General features: G+C 35.3%; 1 protein-coding gene across 2 annotated transcripts in view; it reads right to left on the reverse strand.

Annotated features, from left to right (window-relative positions):
* Nucleotides 1-10,582: 10,582 nt before the first annotated feature.
* The window catches only part of NEK7 (NIMA related kinase 7), a 146,149-nt gene continuing 139,872 nt past the window's right edge, over nt 10,583-16,859 (reverse strand). For both annotated transcript variants that reach the window (XM_007989048.3, XM_007989046.3), the window contains one exon: nt 10,583-13,574. In XM_007989048.3, coding sequence (XP_007987239.1) covers nt 13,464-13,574 — 111 coding nt within the window. In that variant the 3' untranslated portion in view covers nt 10,583-13,463. The remainder of the gene's footprint in view (nt 13,575-16,859) is intronic.

Below are 16,859 nucleotides of genomic sequence, written 5' to 3' on the forward strand. Positions count from 1 at the left end.
TAGATATACATAAGCAGGCTACGTGTTCTTTTGCCCTTAGAGATTGAAATTTGATTTACCAAGCTAGTGGACAGGTTGGCAATTGAAATCAAACTGCTCTCTGCTTCTCAAAACACTAGGCATGAGGGTCATTTCTTCTGATTGGTTATCCCTGGAGAGAAGTAAAGAGCAGAGGGAGAAAATATTGTGGCTAAATGCACCTGAGCTAGCTGCTGGATCAATGGTCAGTATCAGCAGGGCTCTATTTAATGAAGCGTACACCAGTGTCACCGCCTTGCTGACAACAGTGGGTAGCGCTGGTGCCAATGCAGAGGAAGCAGAATCTATTGGAAGACAAAATAATTGCTTCATTTTGCAGTACAAAGATATAAATCTGATTTTTTTGTGTACATGAGAGCAAGCTTTAAATCCTTAACTGGAAGAGAGCCTTGCACAAAACACAGTCAAACATGATAGAAAGAGACTGTGCAAGGCAGTCTGGTTCACAGAACTCCGGGAGAATTGCTAAGAGGGCTTTATAGTCAAGGAATCGCAGGCTCAGTGGGCAAACGCTCACCCAAAAGCATGCTGTCTTCGTTACGGAGAGAAAATAGTTGTTTTCATTTGTGCTTTTTCATAATAAAGTGTTTTGACAAATCAATAGACGCAGGGAAAAAACACTCACTGATGTGATTTACACCTAATTTATCTAATTATTGCCTCATTATTAAGGGGGAGCCTCAGCAGGGCACCCCTCCCAAATGCTGTATCTGGCATACACTTGAGAGTTAAAAGGCAAATGGAAGTGACAGACCTAACTCAGAATATCCATGTCATGTTTAAATTTTCCTGAATTTCCTTGAACTGCCTTTGTGCTGGCAAGTAAAATTATGAAGCAGTTAAATCTTTTTCAAGACGTGTTTCTAAATGTCACAAGGATTAAAATTAAGGCACAATTTCTCTGAAACAACACAAGGCAGCCTAAAATTAAGGAATTCACATTATATCTATAGCATTTATGAATATTTTCAGATCTCTACATCATAGTCCACCTTAAATCTGGATCAAATAAAAAATGCATTATGCTTATTTTTATACATTAGGATAAATCAGTCCCTCACTAGACACCTGGAAAATTGCTAAAACAGACCCAACTAGCTTCAAAGTAGCCCTGTGGTAATAATAGAAAAGTAGAGAACTGTACTTCTCTTTACAATCTTGGTGGAATAGAGTATGAATTCAAACTGATAGTCATACAAATTGTAAGTCATAACTTTAAGGCACAACCAACACTTTAGAGCCATTATTCTTTTCAATGAACGTCTTTTTTTAAACTTTTATAAATATCTCAATGTTCTTTGCAAGATCTCCTTATTCTTGTCTTCCTAACATTTTTTCATTCACTGAGTTTCCACACAAATATTCATTTCGATACAGAATAAGAGATCTCTGTCCTTCTGTTCCCTCATTCTCCCTTTGTTCTTCCTGAGCCTTCACACTGCAGTCTTTCATTGAAAAATTTCATTTAGCCAAATTCCTTTTAAAATCAAAACAACTCATCCCTCAGTAGCCAACTCATTGGATTCTCTCCAGATGGCAGACAAGGGCAAGGAGAAAGGTACTTGAAGAACCCTGCCTCATATCCTCTTGCACTGCATTTTACTCCAGCCTTTGCTGAGACAACCAGCTTCACCCAGGTGAGCCACACAGCACCTGACCTCAGTTGCTGCACTTGATTCTCCTGTCTGCCTGGGGCTTCTCTGATGCTAGGGTAAGGGATGCCTGGGAAACTGGCCTGGAACTTATGCATGCATGGCCTCTACGTGAGCAGGGTGACATTCCCATGCTTGAACAACGCAAGACAAGAACCAAGGCATAAATGCTTCTCTCTTCCATTCTTGAGGTAGACAATTCCAGGCATGCCTTCTCTAGTCTAGAAATTCTCAGTAGGATTGAGTTCTATTCCTTCAGTTGTGATGAACTGCAGAAACACTCTTGTATTGCCTTTTTCTCCTTCCCTAATGCATAATTCCAAGGTCTCTCACTCTCATTTCCTATGATCACTTCCCAAAACAAATGATCTGCAGGCAACCCCTTGTCTCAAACTGCTTTTGGATTGAGGTGAGAGCGTACCTAGGCTGAGGTACTTACTGGAAACCACAAACCACATTCATGTGTGTGCTAGAACCACAATATAAAGAGGGCAGATTCTGAGATGATTCTAGAGTGTGCTATTTTAGAGAGTGACCAAGTCAACAAGGTCAGGGATGCTGGAGCGTAGTTGGTGACGTCATATTAGAGAGCATAGTCTGGGAAGACCTTTTCAGGAGGGAGCCTTTGAACATCAATGGTAGGAAGGAATTGGCTAAAGGAAAAGGTGGGGACAGGGGTGTAAGTTTACCTTTACCCAAAACAGGGCAAGGTTTTTGAGGCAGCTTAGATAGGTGTATCCTGAAAATAGAACATCCAGATGGTGGGAGCATAGTGGGTAGGAGAGAGAACCAGGTACTAGATTGTTCTCCAGGCCTTTTCAGGCCATGATAGTTTGGATTTTAAATACAAGAAGAAGATATTGAAAGATTTTCAGCTAATAAAGAAAAATGATGTGATTTATATTGTGAATAGTGTATGTTGATGGTCGCATGGAAAACCGACTGTAGAAAGGTAAGAGTGGAAACAGGTAGAACAACTGGGGGAGTCAGATGATAGTGGGTTAGACTCGGACGGTGGGAGAGGCGAGAAAGAAAGCCTAGCAGCACAAGGAACCTATAAACTTTATCCTCAAACAATATTTAGATTTAAAATCAAATTTAATTTGATACCTTGTTGATTGCATGAGATGGCATATATGTTTAAGGTTGGGGAGAGTACCTAGTGTCCTTTCCGTACTCTGAGGTCATCGGCTCTACATACAATAAAATAGTAATTTGGCATTCTACATTTGAAAGACTGTGGTTTCTTAGTGTGAGATATATTGTTCATGAAATGGTCCTGTTCTTTTACATCAGGATAACCTTTTAAAAAGTCCATTTGTATAATGTGCCAGTCTCACTACAAGGCTGATGTGAAGTGAGCAAAGGGGAGGTGTTCTGCAAAGTAAGATCCACATCTGGACCTGTAGAGGTAAGGTGGTTTTATTTAGAAAACACAATAGGAGGCCGGGCGCTGTGGCGCTGTCCCAGCACTTTGGGAGGCCGAGGCGGGCGATCACGAGGTCAGGCATGGAGACCATCCTGGCTAACATGGTGAAACCCCGTCTCTACTAAAAATATGAAAAATTAGCCGGGCATGGCGGTGGGCGCCTGTAGTCTCAGCTACTCGGGAGGCTGAAGCAGGAGAATGGCGTGAACCCGGGAGGCGGAGCTTGCAGTGAACCGAGATCGCACCACTGCGCTCCAGCCTGGGCGACAGAGCGAGACTCCGTCTCAAGAAAAAAAAAAAAGAAAACATAATAGGAGTTCCATGATCTATGACACCTAATATGCAATGTTATGTTAGATTAATAAATATTAGCATGGAGGTGAAATAACTTATTTCATAGAGGTGAAATAATGCAGGGAATAACAGAATACTAAAAGTCAAGAGTAACTAATACAACAGACTGGAACAACATTTTTTGATATTTGCTGCACATTAACAGCTTACTAAATGAAATATATACTTATTATGAAAGTTAAGGAAAAATATTGGATGGAAGCAACATCTAGCTATGTAGTAAGATATCATTGAAAGCGATGCCATTTGTTGAATTCATTCTGAGAAATTTACTGATTCAATATTTATGCTTACCTTCAGTATTTATGGTCCCAGGTATTTAAGTTATATGCATATATCTGGATGATTAGTTATTAACTTTACTCTTATGACATTTGACTCTTTAAATTTTATTTGTTTATTTATTTATTTTTGAGATGGAGTCTCACTCTGTTGCCCAGACCTGCGTGCAATGGTGCGATCTTGGTTCATTGCAGTCTCTGCCTCCCAGGTTTAAGTGATTCTCCTGCCTCAGCCTCCCGAGTAGCTGGTATTACAGGCATGTGCCATCGTGCCCAGCTAATTTTGTAGTTTTAGTAGAGATGGAGTTTCACCATTTTGGCAAGGCTGGCCTTGAACTCCTGACCTCAGGTGATCCTCCTGCCTTGGCCTCCCAAAGTGCTTGAATTACAGGCGTGAGCCACCGTGCCCGGCCCTTAAATGTAATTTTTAAATGTCTTATATCTTTCCCTTCCCTTTTCTGTCTTTTAAACCACAATTTCTTGCTTCATTTCCCTTCCTTTAAGATAGATAGGACTGGAGCTGTCTGCAGGACTATGGCCCCAGAGGACATTGGGGATGAGGAAGCAGCTGGGCTACAGGGTGTCCAGGGCTGGGACAGAGGAGGTGGTAGAAGTCTGCAAGTCTGTGCCATGGAGGTTGTCTGAGCCAAGCAGTAGTCAGTAGGGTCAGAAGACTATCTACGTACAGTGGGAAAGAGCAAATATTGATACTGAGACCCAGGTTTCTCATTGTCTGAAAAGAGAGTTAAAATTCAGAAAAATTAAAACAAACAAAAACTTAAGGTGTTGGATTAGAACTGAAAGTCTTAGTGTAACCTCATAGTTTTTTCATATAGACAGATGGATACAGAAATATATGTAAATGTGTATGTGCATTTCCTAATTCTGTCCATTGAAAACGCCTAGAAGCAATGCCAGCCCAGTACAAATGAGCACACCTGGCACCCAGGTCTGGATTTCTAAACACCATTCTTCCATAAAAGAAATTGGGTACTTTGGGGGAAAAACAAAAACAAAAACAAAAACAAAAAACAAACCTGATTCTAGGCCTGAGGAAGAGAGGATATAAGATTAACTATATATATATATATATGAATATAGTTAACTTTCATATATATATACACATATATATATGAACAGAAAGTAAGGAAATGCTCAAAAAATGATGGGGATTTGTCAAAAAGATACAGGAGCCAGTTTGTAGGGGCTCCCATTAACAAAATAAGGGACAATTTATGCATCAGAGGAGTAATAATAGTAACAGATTGTAACCCATTGAATAACACAGGAATCTGTGTGTACACAGATATAAGTAATAAAGGAATAAAACATAAATTGGAGGAAAGGAGAAATTTTAATAGAATGCTAGCCAATAAATGTAGGAGGAATGACTTTGTTGGTGTCACCATTTGGCAGAATGATCAGTAGATGGTAAAACTATTTAGAACTATTTAAAACTATTTATGTTTATTGAGAAACAAAATATTGATATATTCTCAAAGTATCTAACCCACTACATACTGTTAATTACAAAGAAATAAGCGTAACTTTATAGTTCAGATCACCAATTTACCAAGTGATCAAAGTTTACATCACCAATAACAGACAAATTGCCATTCTTTCTTCATGGTAGGTTGCACTGAGATAAACTCAACATCATCACTTCAGTGACATTGCTGCCTGAATCTAATCATGAGGAAATACCAGACAAACCCAAATCAAAGGATATTCTACAAAAGTGGTTTCCAATTTTAAAATATGTCAAGGTCATGCAAAATAAAAAACAGACTGAGAAATTATTATAGATTGAAGGTGACTAGAGAGATATGACAACTAAATGTAGCACATGAGCCTTGGCTAAATTCTGGATGAAAAACAAACAACAACAAAAATATGTTTTTGCTACAAAGGGCAGTTGATGAAATCTGAACCTAATATATAGGTTAAAAATATTGAATCAATGTTAATTTCCTGATTATTATGGTTGTATTGTGGTTATGTAAAACACGGTCTCGGTGTTTCAGGAAATAAACACTAAAATACCTGGGGGTAATGGGCATCACGTTTGCAACTTACTCTCAGTTGGCTCAGAAAAAATGTATATAGAAAGAAACAATAATAAAGCAAATATTAACATTTTAGGAACCTGGGTAAAATATTTGTGGGAGAGCTTTATGAGAGTCTTGTGATTTTTCTGTAAGTTTGCAAATATTTCCAAATTAAATGTTTAAAGGCATAGACTCAACTGAAAGTTAAAAATGAGTTATTTTCCTCATTATTTTAGAGTTGGGGTCTCTGTCACCCAGGCTGGAGGGCAGTGGTGTGATCATAGCTCACTGAACCTGGAACTCTTGGACTCAAGTGATCCTTCTGCATAGCTAGGACCACAGGCATGCACCACCGTGCCCAGCTAATTGAAAAAAAAAAAAAAAATTATGTTTTGAAAAAAGACAGGGTCTTGCTATGTTTGCCCAGGCTGGTCTCGAATTCTTGGCCTTTAGTGATCCTCCTGCCTTGAACTCCTAAAGTCTGGGATTATAGGTGTGAGCCACTGTAACCAGCCAAGAGTTATTTTAATTAGGAAAAAAAAAACCCATGTTTCGTGCTGCACACACAAAAAACATTACAAGATGTATAAAGAAGAACATAACTATATTGGTCATGTTCCTTGTCATCTATCCTCTTAAGGTGATTAATGTTAGCAGCTTAGTTTGTGTCCATCCTTACCTTCCTGTATGTTAATGTGAACATATTCAAACATAAGTGTGCTTAGTTTTGTTTTTTTTTAAAGGGAACCACCAAGCTACTGGCTTGGAACTCATGTTATTAGGGAACAGAAGCATCATGGACTTAAGGAAAAGATACAAAACCAAATCCATCTTTTTATTAACAACATGAGTATAAAATAATTCATTCAGCCAATGCCCTATTATTCACAGACATTCAGGGTTCCTCTTCTTCCAGTTCTTTTTCCACTGTATACTATGCTGCAATAACAATCTTTGTGGAAAAATAGAGAAATAGAGAATCTTTATAAGCTGCTGCTTTTGTTTCTGTAGAATAGATTCTCCAGATTGCTATGTCAAAAGTGAATACGTGTATTTAACACATAATGCCAGATTACTTTTTATTCACAATTCACACTGCCAACAACCAGAAGAGTACATTTCCTTCATCTTCTCCAACGCTGGAAGACATCACTTTTCATGTTTATTGACTGATTTCTTCTGCTATTGATTATTGATGTTCTTCCACTGTGAATTGTACACTTAAATCTTTTGTTCCTTTTTTCTATTTGCTTGCCTTTTTACTTACCTATTTCACTTACCAGTCTGAGGATATTGACTTGTATGTGGCTCCCAGTTTATTCTTTGTATTTTGATTTTGCTTATCATTTGCCATTTATTCATTTTTTTCGAGTTTTCTGTCTACCTTATACAGGTCACTCACTCCCAAGGTTATGCTTTCTAAATTTTCTCCTAATAATTTCTACTTTTTAAGAGAAATTACATCATTAATTCATCTGGTATTTACTTTTCTGCATAGTGTATCTTTTTTTTTCTTTCAATGAACAGTTGCACCAGCACCTTTTAATAAAACACACATAGAAGCTTTTCCCATAAACAGAAGTCCTCTCTTTCATGTATGATCCAATAGTACTTGGGCGTGTTTGACCTTTTTTGCCCCACTACTCTACCCACTTGTATTCCTTGCCGATTCCATACTGTTTTAATTAAAGTATTTTTATGTAAGTTTTCACATTTGATAAGTTCAGTCCACTTTTGCTTTTAAAAATGTTCTTCACTATTCTTTTTTATATATTTTTCCATATGAACTTTAACATCATTTTATCTGGTTCCAAAAAAAAAAAAAAAAAAAAAGTGGGAATCAGATTGATACTGCAATACTAATATTATATAATGCTTGATATTTATATTAATCTTCCCATTCAAGAACATCATCTCTCTATTTGTTCAGGATTTGCTTTGTGTCCTTCAACAAGATTTTATAATTTTACTCATAGAAGTCTTACACCTTTCTTGATCATTTTTCTAAGCATTTTATAATTTTAACTATCACGATTTCCCCCCATTTAAATTACTGATTATTGCAAGTAGAGAGGAAAGGTACACCTCCAAACTTACCTTGCATTACTCCACCCACTGCCCACCCACTTTCGTCTTCTTTTGCATCTCAGATAGCAGAGTTACTGCTCACTCCAAGATGTTCACAGGTCTTCTTCCTCTACCTGGCACGATCTTCCCCTTGTTCGTTCTTTGGCTGAGTCCTTTTAGGAATCTTAAATTTAAATGTCACTTTCTCGGTCTCTCTCTTCCTTTATAGCACTCATCAAAATTTCTGTTTATACATTTATATTTCTGTTACATGTGTTTTTTCCTGACTTGATTTTTAAGTCCATAAAAACAGAGTCATTCTGCTTAAGACTGTACATGTTGGTCTAGTAGACAGGTTACTCGATAATTGTTTGTGGTTAATAGACCAATCCTTTCTGTGCATCCCATTCTTTACCATCTTTTGCACTCCCTCTCTAAAACCTTCAATTTTTTCTCCATTTGCTAATTCTCTTAACTTTTAAACTTTATTATGTAAAAAATGATCAGCTACCACTTCTGATTATCATCTGATTTTTCTCCATATGCCATCATTCCTGTTTTTACCCCAATGTTTCCTATTCTCATCTCCTGATATTGCTGCTCTGCAGATGTTATGATGTGTTTCTCATTAAGTCCAGGGGCCTAATCTCAGTCCTTATCACTTTTAATTTCCTTGCAACCCATGACAATAACTTCAAAATTTTCTTTTGGTTTAGCTTGTTTTTGCATCTCTTACCTCTTTGTCCCAGTTTTTCCTGATTTTTGATGTTCTGCATCTATGTTCAACACTCTGTGGTGCTTGGATAATGCTCCTTTATTAATTCAGCAAAAATAAACTATCAGGCACTGTGTTATTCAGTGTCGAACACCCTAGTGAACAATGCAGGACATATTTTTCGTTCTATCATTTATCTATCAGGGAGATTGAAATTAAAGAATCACACAAGTAATCATTTGGCTACAGTTGGGGTAAGCACTAACGGAAAAGTACAGAATGTAGTCTTGGTGGCTCCTGAAAAAGGGTATTTAAAGTCAGCTTTGAAAGATTAGTTGGATTCTTTTGCTAGCAAAAAGGGAAGAGCCATTTAAGCTACACTGTTCCTAAAGTGAGAAAGAGCTTGGGGCCTTTGAAAAATTAGGCCAGTGGGACTAATGGAGAGAACAAGGCAAAAGTAGATGGAAGTATAGCGAAAGAAGTAACACACATATTCTCTTCTACATTCGTGTATGAAGAGCTACATTTATCACTATTAGTGGTTGATAAATGTAGCTCTTATTATGCGAGTGTAGAAGAGAATATGCAGCATTGCATTTAGTCATTATAAATTGTATTACAATTATCCTGTAGAGTTAGGGAATGATATCCCTATAATATATGTGACAAAGTGAGGATTCAAGCAATTAAATAATTTATACACAGGATTTCACTTTGAGAAAGGAGTGAAAAAATGATTTCCTATGCATTGTAACACTCATAGTAAAAATAAGGTACTCGCACCCCCTGGTTACAAATCCTAACTTTTAATTTCCTTCGACTTTTTCTTTTTTTAAGGTTTAAAAATAGATTTAGGTACCCAAGCGAACACTGAAATTGGTATTTAAGAAGACCAGAAAGAAAACTCCCTCAAATAAATCTCAATTAAATATAAATTTGAAAACATTCATGTCTTTGTCTGTTAATCATCATTAATTTTCCAGAAATTCACATGTAGTTAAAAAGAACGCAACAACTTCATGGCAGTCTTTTGATAACTCAAGGGATTCACTGCAGTGGTCTTTGTTAATAATGTCATCATTCTGATTTTAAAAATTGCATCAATTTAGTGGTACTTACAGCTGTAACAATACATTTAAACATATATGCCTAAAAACAAGTATACTTTTTTGAAATAAAAATTCATAACTAGCCCCACTGTCTTGTGACTAAAATTATTACAAAATGGGCCATTCTTCATGATGGTATATTTGGAATATAATTCTGATGTGTAAGGTATATCCACTCACTTTACCACCAGTCTGGTAGGTTTCATCCCGCTAAGATCTTTCAGACTCACATTTTTCAGGTATAGTAACCTTCATTTATTATGTGAAGATAACACTCAACATAAATCATCTGTAACATTCTTAGCAGCCCATTACAATGACAGGAATTGAACCTGTCATGTAAATTTTAGACTCTAAAGCAAGCTTGTTCAACCCACAGCCCATGAGTCACATGTGGCCCAGAATGGCTTTTAATGCAGTCCAATACAAATTTGTAAACTTTTAAAAAACATTATGGGATTTTTTTTGCAATTTCTTTTTCTTTAGCTCATCAGCTATTGTTAGTCTTAGCAAATTTTATGTGTGGCCCAAGACAATTCTTCTTCTTCCAATGTGGCCCAGGGAAGCCAAAAGATTGGACACCCTTGCTGTAAAGATTCAAATAGTAAGATTAATATTCCTTTTGTTTTTAACCTTTTAGAAAACTTTTCTCATTCAAAAACAGAAAATGATGTCCTGAAGAGAACATGAAGATGTGCCCTAATTTAATGCATGTTGATAAAACTACTTTTTAGGATTCGTGTAATCTCTGTTATCATCCTCGTCTATTCCAATTCTTATGCTTCTCCAAAATGGCAAAGTTATGAAAATGTGTAAGAACTGTTTCTGTACATTAAGTAAAATAAAAAATGGAAAACTTTAGCGGAAAAAATCATAGTTACCCAGACATTTTACTGTATTCATTTTTATTTTTATGTTTTTGTTTATATTAGGATATTGTACAATTTTCAAAGCTAATGACAGAAATTCTTTTTGTATGTATATTTAAAGCATAACAAAATAAAAGTATTTCACAAAAGATGTCCATATTACAGTACTATTGAAATATGAGGCATAGGGTAAGTATGCATTTGTGGGTTAAAAACATAATACATTCATTTTAAAGAATAAACATTTAATGTGAATAACATTTTGGTTAAAATAAATATCATAGTAAATGTTAACAGCAACACCTGAAGTATATGGATACAAGAAAGGTGTTTTGTAATAGATACTATGTTGAATAGTAAAGCATTCATGAAATGGCTGTAATGTCTTACTAAATTTACAATCATTGCACATTGTTGAGCACTTTATTTATATAGAGATACCCTTCATCCACCATTCCTAAACCTTACCACACAAAATAAAGTTACTCCATATTTTCACCTGGGTAACTGGTACCAATGTCTAAATAAGGTTTAGAATAGATATAGCTTTCATTTTACTGCTCCTCAAATCAATTCAAAAGTTTAACTTAATCAATATAAAATTTACTTATGAACACATATAAAGAACATTTTACAGGTGACTATATAGAGCTTCAAATCATCTTCATAATTCTTTGAAATTATTTCATTCAAAATTAAAATTTGATTTTTACACAGTGGTTTCTTCAGGAAAAATATGAACATTTAGATTTAAAAAGATATAATATTTGAAGCAAAAAGTTTCCACATGTAGAAATAATGAATTTCCCTGATCATTAAATTCTTCCCAGCTATTTCCTTCTAGTAGATACATTCACTGAGAAGAAAAGCTTAAATCTTAGTCACTTTGAGGGGTCAAGCTAATCAATTTCAGATCCATGTATTCTCAAAGATTGCACGAAAAAAGAGTATCTGTTCCAACCAGAGAACATTTCATCCCAATTATATTACATTAAAATGAACATGACATTAATGGTCAATAAGAATAATTCTTCTCATACTTCTAGGAATATATCTATAGATGCTCAGTATAAATGTTAAAAGTCACTAAGAGTGTGAGAAAAACAATGTATCTAGCCCTCAGGAAAAAAACAAACAACAGATTTCCTTTACCTATTCCAAAATAAAATTACCCTTCAGAAACCATACATAACTGATTAGATTTCAAAAAACAAGAGTTTAGACTGTTTGCCCTTTATACATTTTTTAAGTTTACAAACACTTGAAAGCATTCAAATGAGTGTAAGAAAAACACATATGAAAAACAAAACCAGCAGTTACATCGGCTAAAGGGAAGTGTTCTTTGAACATGAGGTTTTCGCGTTGGCAGGATAATTCATCCAAGGTTGTAAGGTGGCAGAGTCCTTTAACAGTGACTTCCTCTTGGCCTTTAGGCTTCACAATTCTGTGAGAAACTGGTCGCCCCTAATACGAAAACATTCAAGGAAAACACATCTGCACAATAGCATTTACGAAATTCTGCCCATTTCCTTAAGCTACACCAAGTGTTACCATCTCAGTCATCTTCATCAACAAATACAGTACTTTACTCAAAAGCTTCTCAATAGAAATGTTAATCTTATAACAATTCTGGCTGTAGTCATGGCCAGTTTTCATTTTATTAAGCATATTCTAGAATTACAACCTTGTCAAATGAATTGTAACTGTATCAACATTCACAGGTACAGTATAACACACATCCTTTCTTCCTCTTTAACATGACCAAACACATGCATACAGGGTGGCCCAAATTTTAAAAAGTTAAAAAAAAAATGTTTTCAATCCAGGAAAAGTGTTGATACACCAAATATCTTTTAAAAGGGTATTATACTCTCAGAAAGTATGAAACATTAATGGATAAAATGCACATACAATATAAATAAGAAAGTAACTTGAATAATAATATAAAAAAATTTCTGAAGGGGACCAATCAGAACTTCAATAAAACTTATGAATAAAAACTTAGGCTTATATTATAGTGTACAATCATGAGTAAAATACACATAAATTTATAAAGAAATTGAAATATAGTACTGCAAGGTTATTCAAAGAATATTTTTCAAATGTACAAACAATAATAAACACACACACAAAAGCCTTGGGCAATGTGCAACTTTAAAAATTATTATCACACCAGCCAAACAAATCCTTAACCACTTTTTAAATGGATTCATTTATACCATTTCGATGCAAAGAGAATATCAAAAATATTAAAACAAAACAAAAAACTCTTCAGTGTCTGACTCACATTTTGTCCCCCAATCTTCACATTTAATAGTTGCATTTTGAATGTATAAGCTAAGAGTTTTAAATGTTTCTCAAATAGTTTGTGTCTACATTTATTATAAGAATCATATTTGAAAACTACTCTGCTAAGAACTAAAACTAGTACTTCAAAGGTTTAAAAATAAAATCATCACAAAAGTTCACAACTGTGTTCATCTCAATGTCCATAAATTACTAAAAAAGAAACAAGTCACATGTTCAGATACTTTTTCTCAGGTTTGAGCCTATCCTGATGTGTGCCAAGCTGCACCTTAAATATTTGGCACTGACAGTCTATCTAAACACAATTTATCAGCAGAAAAGAGTAAGAAATTCTATAAACCTTTAGCCATTCAAAACCATCATGTTTCATTTTCTCTCCTAACATGCAATTCAATTATTCCAAAGTCATTTGGGGGTTGCAAGGAGGTGATTTAGGTGACTGGTACAAAATGAAGCTTATATGAAAACTGGTTAAGGATTCAAAGCACACTAGCTCTGAAATATTAATCTTAACACCAGACATAAATGGGGAGGTATGACTTGCACAGAATACTTTCAATTACTTTGGTTACACTCTTCATGATCTTGCATGTTTAGCTGCTTGCAGTGCATGCATGCATCCTCTTTGCTACGTCATAAACATAGGCGACGTCTGGTCGCTTCTCTGGATCTGGGTTGATGCACATATTAACTAACTGTCGGAGCTGTGAAGAAGAAAAAACAATAAAACCTGATTAAGACAACTGTTTTTGGTTAGCTTACTGAAAGGAAGAAATTATGAATAGCTATAGACTTTACAAGGAAAGTACCGTTTCTGACTAAACATTTACTGTACTAGAAATATATATAAGACTGCTGCCAATGATTTTACAATAAGTTAAACGTTCTATGAAGTTCATTGAATGGACAGTATTAATGTCAACCAAGAAGTATTTTCCACAATCAGAGGCTTTAAAATGGACTCTGTTTTTTTTTTTTTCAGAGTTTAATCAGAAGATAGCAGTCACTGAGGACACTAGGTTTGTAACTGTAAGTCTCCAAGTTAACTGTAAATACACACATACATATTTAGTATGTATGTGCTACATACATGTAGTAGATTTGATCAAGAATCTACAACAGACTTAATTCTAAGTTTAAATAGAAGGCAATTAGAGTAGACATACATTTATAATGAACCATTTTGTACAAATATAGATTAAAAGTTTTATGTTAAATTTTGTATTAGAGAAAAAACACTCCTTTAAACTAATTATAATAAATTATAAGGGAAGTTATAAGTATTATTCCAATCCTCAATTGTGTATAGAGTATTTAAATGTTGTCACTATATAGATGAGAGTTGATTTTACTATTTTATACTATTTATATCATAGAATAAAAGTGGATTTCAATAAATTAAGAAAGTACCCTCCTATATGGTCCTCAATCCATTGGGTAGAAGAATACAGGATTTTATTCTCAATTCTAATTTCCATCAGTTTACGAAACTATGTGTTATAACATTGTATATGATCTTCCATAGACAATAAACTAAGAGGAAAAACTAGTTTATTTTGCTTTGTAGGACTGTCTTTAGGAACGATTTAGACATTTTCAAAAATTTACATTAACTCTGGCCACGATATTAGCACTTAGTAAATTTTCAAATTAGCACAATTTCTTCATAGTTCTCCATTTCTACCATAAAATAACTTTCAACCAGAGGAAACACAAGTGGTGATTAAAAAGTGTGGGCTGAATATGTTGCTAGTGCTATGGAGAAGGCTAATGGCATTGAGAAATGTCATTCTGAAAGAGGAGGTGGATAAAAGAGTCTACCAGATGAAGGGTCAGGGTTTGGTAAAGAGTACAGTGAAATGGAAACCAGTCTTGTTGAAGGCACTTTGTAACCCTGTGCCCTTGGGTAAGTCACTGTCTCTGGAGGTTCATTTCTTCATTTATTAAATAGCGAGTTTGCAGTGTATGACCTATAAGGGCTGTTCTAGTCCTAATCTCTTACATTTTATGATTCTAGCAGAATGAAATTTAATGAATCAATTTTAGCTACACTTGGAAATTCAACAATGTTTCATAGTAATGTTACACCCACTGGGAGAGCCTGAAGATTTTAATTTATATTCCTTGCAAAAGAGCAGAGAACAGCATTAAAAACCCTTAAGGGGTACAGCAATACACAAGGCATTTTATTATGGTGATCTAAGAGAAATTTACATCAGAAAGCGAATGGCATTTTACCAGGTTACAAAAAAACAAACAAAAATAAATATATCCAGTCATACACAATGCAGAAGAAAGTGGAAAAAGCACTTATATAATGACACATATTTTAAAAGATAATGTGTTCTAATGGGTCATCTAGCTGTCAGATATTTTCTTCAGAGATAAAAACAAGAAAGAAAGCAGAAAAGAATGGTAGGAAAAGAAAACCGTGGTACAAAAAAATTCATTATATTTAGCTAAAATACAAGTAGATGCAAGCAGTAACAATTTTTTGACTTCCTAACACTGCCACATCCTTCAAGCTGGTTCAGAAACCTTACTTTTCCTGTGTAATAATTCAGAACAGGGTAGAACATCCACTGAGAATGAATGACTGGCCCTTAAGTTCTCCTGGCACAAGGAAAAATCAAGATTAGAGACATAATGATGCAACTTTAGTTGAAGAAGACAGTGATTCTCTAGTTCACCAAAGTAAAAAGACAAGAATTGGGAATAACAAAAAGGGAGAAAGACAAAGAATAAGGTAAATAGGTAGTGGGAGTGCCAGTGAGCAGTTGCTTCTTAACTGCTCCTTTAAGGATGGCCTTTCAAAGGGATGACAGGTCAATTGAAGACCTAGGGGTAGGCAGAGCGAAAGCACCGTGGAGTCTGTTTTTCCCTCCCCCACTTATTGATTCAATCTCCACCAAATACGAAGTGTATTTTGTCATGAAGAGTTTCCTTTTCCAGAAGAATCAACAGAGACACCACCATATAAAATCAGATATGTGAAATACAGAACATGCATAATTTATTTATGAATCAAATAATCTGTTGATAATTTTTCAATTATTTGCTACATTTAAAAATTATTAAAATATAAAAAGAAAGAAAATCTATGAAATTAAAATATGCTTTGGGAATGCTCCCACTTACCCACTCCAGTCACATTTCTAGATGATCTACTCTGCAAGAGACACTATGCTGGTGGCACCAGATAAGACAAAGGACCTGTCCACAACGGAAGGCTTGCGGTCCAGGATGAGAAGTGAGAGAATGACTCATTTTCCTTTCTAACCACCTGACTGTTTCGTTCTTTCTTTTTGCCCCTCTCTTTCATTTTCATCCTTTCATTCAATTGTTCATTCAATAGTTTCCCCTAATGGAGTATTTATTATGTACCAGACACTTTGTTAGGTGGTAAAGATAAAGCAATAATGAAAAATATACAGCACAGGGCCTTAAACAGCTTACAATCTAGCAGAAGATAGAAGGAACAAAGAAACAAATGTGACTGTAGGAAATCATAGAAATAATTCTATTATAAACTACAAATTGATAGGTATCTCATGAGATATCTGTGAGATAAAGGTAAAAGATTACGTGTAGCTGCCTAGAGGAGGAAAATAATTACCTTTCTTTTTCTAAAATCTGTTTAACTATGAGTTGTTGTACCTTGTTCACGGAGGTATTGATACCCACACAGCTGACAGTATCTTTCTCCATTCCAAGTAATGCAACCCTCATCTTGGGTCACTTTCACGTTTATTTGATGTGAATCAATACAAATCTCTTTGATTATCTGGTTGTAATCTTCACTTTCATACCAATTTAGTCTCTGTCTTCCAAGGACACAGCCTGTTTCTTAAAATGCTGTGTCACATCAGAAATGTAAGCACACGCTCCTGTCCTTATGGGTCTCTCCCTCCCTTCCTCCAGTATGGTTGTGTTTGATTTGACTGGGACCATTTCCAATCCCCTTCATCCTGGTCAGTCCTATCCTTTTG

The sequence above is a fragment of the Chlorocebus sabaeus genome, chromosome 25 (assembly GCF_047675955.1).
Source record: "Chlorocebus sabaeus isolate Y175 chromosome 25, mChlSab1.0.hap1, whole genome shotgun sequence".
NCBI lineage: Eukaryota > Metazoa > Chordata > Mammalia > Primates > Cercopithecidae > Chlorocebus > Chlorocebus sabaeus.